Below are 6,309 nucleotides of genomic sequence, written 5' to 3'. Positions count from 1 at the left end.
TTAGGGAGCCCACCTCAGCCGAGTTCTGAAACCTAACTACTCAACAGGATTCACTGCGGTCATGGGGCTGCGGCCCATTCCTGGGGCACCAAGAGGGTGGCCACACTTCAAGCTTTCAGCCTCAAACTAGGTCCTCTCAGCGCTACAGCCAATGGGTGTGGGAGGTTATTCCTCCGTAGGAAAGCAGCTTCTCACTCGCCAGGCGTCTGCCCTACTGCTAGCTACCTCCCGGGGGGGAGCCCAGCACTCTGTCCCGGAAGGGCAGGGGAGCGCAGCCTGTCACCACCCCAGCCAGATGGAGAGAAGCAAGGCTGCTTTGGCGGGAGGCTGCGTTCTGCGAGGGGTGCTCCCGGGGACAGTGCAGTCAGGGCTCCTCTCCCTCCCTCCCCTCCTGTGCTGACCCACTTAGCAGGCAACTAGTCTACAGTCCCCCGGAGGTGGCTCCTAAGACATCCAGGCAATCAGAGGAAACGCAGATGAATCAAAAGCAGGTTTTATTTTTCTACCAAATCCCCAATCCATGTTCCAGCCAATGGATGAGGGGTAAATCAAGCCTCACATAGACTCTTGGTAAAAACAATTGTAACTTTCTACAGGAAAAAGTTGCCTTTTTTTTTTTTTTTAAGAAGTTCCTAGGCATTTGAGAGCAGGTAAAAAAATTTCCCATATTAAAGGGTCTGTGCTTTCTTAGGTATTCCAACGTTCCCGCCCTGCTGCCTCTTCTGTGCAGAGGAGTGGGGCCAGTCCGCGGCTGCCCTCACAGGCCAACCTCCACGTCTCTCATGGTCTGCCAACCTAGAACCACGGTAGGATTTCAGGGCGCAATGCCCCAAGAACAGCTGAAAAGATTGGAATTCAGTTCTCCAAACTTGCTCTGAGTGCCTGCTATTTGCTGGGCACAGGCTAGGCACTGGGCAGTGATTCTGCTGGTTCTGAGAAACACGGGTGGTGCCACTGAGAGGAGTTCTCCCCTCAAGTAGCAGGAGGATGTTTGCTGGGGACTAAGAGAACCAATTTCTCCTCTACTTCTACCACCAGGGATAGGTATGAAACTCAGGCCCTGGGAACAGATGCTGTGTCTCTTCTGGCAGGTGCTGCCATGGAAGAACCAAGAGCAGTTTCTAAACAGCTGTGGAATTTGCTCCACAATCCACATAGTGATGGGTCTCCAAGGAGCTCTGGGTCATGTGGCCAATGTACGAAATCTTCACTGAAGTTCTAGGTGGAAAAAAAAAAAAAAAAACAAGAAGAATAAATTCTGTTTTTGAGATGAAGTAAGAACAGTAGCCTAAATAACTTCTTGCAAGCTCAGGCAACAATATCCATGGGTCCCAGGTGTGTGTCTTCATGGTTACATAACCAGGAGGTCAGAGGATCTCCGTACCTTCACAGAAATGCTATGCCATGAGGTGACCTTCTCAAGAAGTGACTCTCAACCCAGGACAATTTTACCCCACAGGAAACTTCTGGCATTGTCTGGAGACATTCTAGGGGTGTTACAACTGAGGGCGGGGGGAAGTGGTGACTGTTACTGGCACTTAGCAGATAGAGGCCCGGGATGCTGTTAAACATCCTGCAACACACAGGACAGTTCCTCACAACAAAGGGTTGTGAATCCTTTGCTGAGGCTGAGAAACCCTGCTCTAGACCCTCATGTTTCAAATGCCCGCAGCAGGTGCTTTTCATTGGTAGATTTAACAGTCATGGTTCTAGGCCGAACCCTGAAGATCCGTGACATAGGGTCACTTGTGTGGACAGAAAGTAAGCTGGCCAAATGCTCAGTAATTACACCTTGAGAAGCTTTTCTATTCTTTACTAGTCTCATTAGGATTCTAAAGGGACCACAAAACTAGACCCGACTTCATGGAGAGAACTGTCTAGCTGCTGACTGTGAATCTGGGGATTTGTGATTTGGACCCTGCATCTAGAGGACACCCAAGGGTCTACTGTATCTGTACGGCACTGGGTGTCCTCTCTTCGGTTAGGTGCCTCTGCCTGGTGGGTCACACGGCACCTCCCGAGCAAAGGTGGCGAGGTCACACAGTTTGATGGTCCAGAAGCAAACACGAAGGCCACGGGGACAGGAAGAAGAGCCACATACCGCATGAAGATCACTATGTTGTGCACCACGATATCGGGCAATGTGCAGAAGAAACTTCCAAACAGCAAATATGGAGACAGTCAGTTTGGTTTTAAAAAAAAAAAAAAAAAGAAAGAAAGAAAAGAAAAAAAAAAGAGAATCATCAGAAGAGTGCTGAGTTACATGGTCAGTCCTGCTCAGGGCCCCTTCCCTCCCCTCCCCACCTAAGTGCTGTCAAGGCTCACTAGCTCTGAGTGCCCCCCCCCCAGTGACCCCCCCCCCCACGGTGTCCATGCACCCTCCCACATCATGATCCTTTTTGTTTTTTCAAACCCACCATATAAATGCTGGAGCTTGGAAATGTTTCTAGTGGCTTAATGTTCTCTTAGAAATTCCAGCAAGTCAGTCGCATATCCAACAACATATCCTCCAAATAAACCTCAAGATGGCCAAAGCTTAGGGAACCTACGGGCCAACATCAGCTGAGTATACTCCGAATCCCTTTCACCCAGCAGAGAGCACACATACAGAGAACACGGTCCTTACTACACATAGGAAAACGGTCCTCCCATGTCAGCCTTCACAGTGAAATTCACCTGAAAGTAAGACAGCAGAGTCCGTCTGTGGCCAGGCAGGCTGGACACAGAACACTACTATTATTGGCACTCCATACACCTGGGAGCCTTCTTCCGTCACATACAAAGTACTTCCCCAAGACTGTCCCTGACACACATCATGTCCCTCTAACGACGCCTGCAACCTCTTCCCTTCTGGGAGGCCAATGGACCTCAGACTGTAATACCTCCTCTTTTTGATTTGTAGCGCATTGCTTGCTCTTATAAATTCTTTTGTTCCCCTAATACTTAAATGCTGATTTCCCCCTCTAATTTCTCATAATTATAGGGCATGTCAGATCTTCCTCACCAACCAGTTCCTACCAGTGGGAATGAGAGGGGAAGCAAAGTCATGAGGCTACAGCATCCCACAGCCCTTACTCCTCCTCCCTGAAGCCCGAGGAGCAAGGACCCTAAGAGAACAGCATACCAGTTGCTCGCTCCGAGGTGGAATGAGGGAGACGTTGGCAGTCACATATGTGCCAACCACTGTGTTCATGTACTGAACCTGGCTGGACAGGCTGGTCACTGCCACGGAGTAGAAGTTGGAGTTCCTGATTTTCAGGGTGGCCTGCATCAGGGCAAGTGAGGAAACAAGGATGAGTATCCTGGGTCCAAGACCTGCAGGGGCACGATCTGGGAAGCAAGGCCCTACGTCTTACCGTGATGGCAAGGATGACAAGGGAGTCCTGCTTATTAAATGTGACTTTCACCACTTTGATGCCGTCATCATCTACAAGGACTGAATGTGGAAACAGGAAGAAAACCACCAAGCCAGATGCCAGGAGACAGAGCAGGACAGACAGGAGGACGTACTGCTTGCTGCAAATGACACAGCACATGATTGGCCAGGCAGTCAGATATCAAGGTCCAGTTACTCAAGATTAAATGCAAAACCAGGAATGAGGGGAAAGGGAAGGTACAAAGAGCCAGGAACCACAAACCAGGCAAGAATGACTGGAGGGGGAGAAGTCTTTAAAACCCCCTTGAATGCTGTCATCTGGGAAGAAAAGCTGAAGAGAGGAGCTCTGAGCACAGAAACATTCCCTCACCTCCCACAAACGATACCCCTGTTCTCCAACGTCTTCCAAGTCAACTCTTTCCCTTGGCCCTTAGAATGTTTCTAGCAGTTTCTCCCCCGGATTAGGATAGGGAAGAGATATCTTGCTTGAGCACACAGTATTAAAGGAAATGGGACATTTACAAGAACAGGTAAAAGTTTTTGAAAAGTTAGCTGGTGCTCATAAATATATGGGACTGGGGTAGAAGGACAGAAGTAGGCATTGATAGGAGAGAGGCACGAAACTCACGTTCTCTGAGGGCGCAATCTCTGATCACTGTGTGGGATCAAAGCCACCAACTCATTTACTTGTTCTAGGAAAGAACCGAACAATTATTTTCGTAAAAAAAAAAAATCCCATGCGCTGGTGGCACTCTCCTTTACATCGCACATCAACCTGCCACAACACATGCTTGTCTGGAATCAGACATTTCTATAATACAGGTTTCACATTTTGGGCCTAAGGAACAAGAAACAAGTACATCTATAAAGTGTGCCACAAATTACAAAATATCTATCAGTCCTACCAGGACAGTGACATGGAGGTTGAGAAATCTAGGATCCTGTGCTGGTATTACTACATGGCCTGGTGCTGCCGAATGGCCTGGGGGAAGTAATCATTACCTCTCTAGGCCACTGTCTCCTCATGTGTCATATGAAGGCTTGGGAGTGGATGGTTTCTAGGGTTCTTACCAGCTGTAAACATCTGTGACTCTCCATCTAAACTCTTAAGACTTTCTGAGGGCCAACTTAGTGACAGATGATCCTGTCCTTAATCAAGGCTCCACTCCTGAGCGTGTTTTTCGCTCCCCACTTGAAATATTTTCCAGACCTTAGGCTGTTAATGATTTACTACCTGCTTCCTTGAAAAGAAGCTTCCAAGATGGCTCCCCTGCAAAGCTGTGCCAGGCCTTATGAGTGAGAGCAATAAAAAGATGTGCCTGTCAACAAATCCCACAGCGCAGAGCAAACGGAACGTTCCGAAGCAAGGAAACAAAGAACAAAAGAGTGGAAGTGAAGAAAGGCTTTCAGATATAAGGAGACCAACAGAAGTTGTGGAACCTACCCAAATTTATCAAGTCAGCTCAACTGGCTCCTGTTCAGGGCACTGTCTCTGACTCTGGCACCACTGCCTAGAAGAAAAGCTCTGTCTGGGAGGCTGGAGAAGCCCTGTGGGTACCTTGGGAATTCTTCCCATGATTACCAAAGATTCTCACCTGTTGGAATGTAGCCTGTCCCCTGGCATGTGAGACAGGTGATGCTATCTCGACCAGTGAACTCCACATAGGGGAACTGAGCAATGGCTTCTTCCTGCTCCCTGTCGGCCAGCAAATCCTCCCTGTCCTCTTTCTCTCGCTTGCAGTAAGAGGGGCGAGCAGAGGTGGAATGCTGGGACCCCATGGCCGCGATGTGCCACTTGTGTCATGTCCTAGGAGGTACAGAGGTAAGTGAATGCAGGTTAGTGGCCACACCAAACCAGGAGAGAAGAAACTGCATCTTTCTATGAGAAAAGTGAAAACACAAAAATGACCCAACTGCCGTCCCGTGATTTCAAACAGCTGCACAATTTCCACCAGGATCATTTTGTAGCAACGTTCCCCACCTCCCTCCCACCGGCTACATATAGCCAGAGAACAGCCCCCTCCGCCAACCTGTCCAGCTCCTCACGGCCTGCGGACTCGACGCACCCCAGCTCCCACCTGGTCCCAGCCTCGCCCCTTCCTGTCCTCTATCTGCAAACTCTGTGCTCTCCTCGAGAAAACCTTCCCGGACAAACAACAGGCACCAAATCAGTAACAGGGCTTCGAGCTCCCCATCCCCCTCCTCTCCCGGCCCCGGGAGGCGGGCTCAGGTCACGCCCCCTGGCAGAGTGACACTCTGAGCCCACGAGAGTCGCCCAGGCGTGAGCGGAACGCCGACGTCCCCGGACCTGCTGGGCGCCAACTCCTGGCTGCTCCTCTCCGGGCCGCAGCCGCCGCCACCTGCCCGCTCCGGCGGGCTTACCTGCCTCGTCAGTCCTCGCTGCTGCCGGGACTGGCTGCGCACGCGCCGAAGGCCAAGCGCCGCGGCGAAGGGGGGTGGGGGGGAGGGGGACGCCGGCGTGCGCTCGCGCGTGCGCTCTTCGCAACCCAGGTGCGGCGCCCGCAGAGGGCGGTGGAGAGCGGCGCCCCGAGTGGTTTGGGGGAGGCGGACTGGGACAGAGGGCGACACTCCGCAGTTCCTCAGAAACGCCGGGAGGGGCCTGAGTCAAGTTTCCCGAGCCGCGTTGTCTCTGCCTGGGGACGAGGAAGGAGCCGGCGGCGGCCAAAGCCGTTCTCAACCACTGTTGGAGTGCAGGGGCTGTGTGGACGCTGAGGGTACAAGGATGCAGAACACACGGAACCTGCCCCTCTACTGCTTTTAGTCCTCCCCTTCGCGAGTCGTCCACACACACAAAGGCATGCACAGAAGGGGTTAGAGAACACTTTTTTAAGGGTGGGTTTCTTTGTACGGACTACCCGCTTGAGCTTAGCCTGCAGCAGAGGGCAGACATTAATCAGGTGACATTGCTTAAG

General features: G+C 51.3%; 1 protein-coding gene across 4 annotated transcripts; it reads right to left on the bottom strand.

Moving 5' to 3' along the window:
• Positions 1-477: 477 nt before the first annotated feature.
• TMEM106C (transmembrane protein 106C) lies at positions 478-5,839 on the bottom strand. Of its 4 annotated transcripts, none has more exons than XM_081821555.1 (9): positions 5,685-5,796; positions 5,407-5,517; positions 4,972-5,183; positions 4,005-4,068; positions 3,357-3,516; positions 3,125-3,265; positions 2,627-2,676; positions 2,102-2,155; positions 478-1,218 (listed from the first exon to the last, which is right to left on the bottom strand). In XM_081821555.1, the coding sequence occupies exons 3-9, from the start codon at positions 5,153-5,155 to the stop codon at positions 1,122-1,124; spliced, it is 750 nt and encodes a 249-aa protein (XP_081677681.1). In that variant the 5' UTR covers positions 5,156-5,183; positions 5,407-5,517; positions 5,685-5,796; the 3' UTR covers positions 478-1,121. The 4 variants fall into 4 exon arrangements, with proteins under 4 accessions (XP_081677681.1, XP_030879587.1, XP_030879586.1 ...); XM_031023727.2 differs by having other exon boundaries at positions 5,759-5,777; XM_031023726.2 differs by lacking the exon at positions 5,407-5,517 and having other exon boundaries at positions 5,759-5,839.
• Positions 5,840-6,309: the final 470 nt, after the last annotated feature.

This window comes from Leptonychotes weddellii, chromosome 5 (assembly GCF_054177405.1).
Source record: "Leptonychotes weddellii isolate Sample4059 chromosome 5, ASM5417740v2, whole genome shotgun sequence".
NCBI classification, from domain to species: Eukaryota; Metazoa; Chordata; class Mammalia; order Carnivora; family Phocidae; genus Leptonychotes; species Leptonychotes weddellii.
This window is presented reverse-complemented; position numbering and strand designations above follow the sequence as displayed.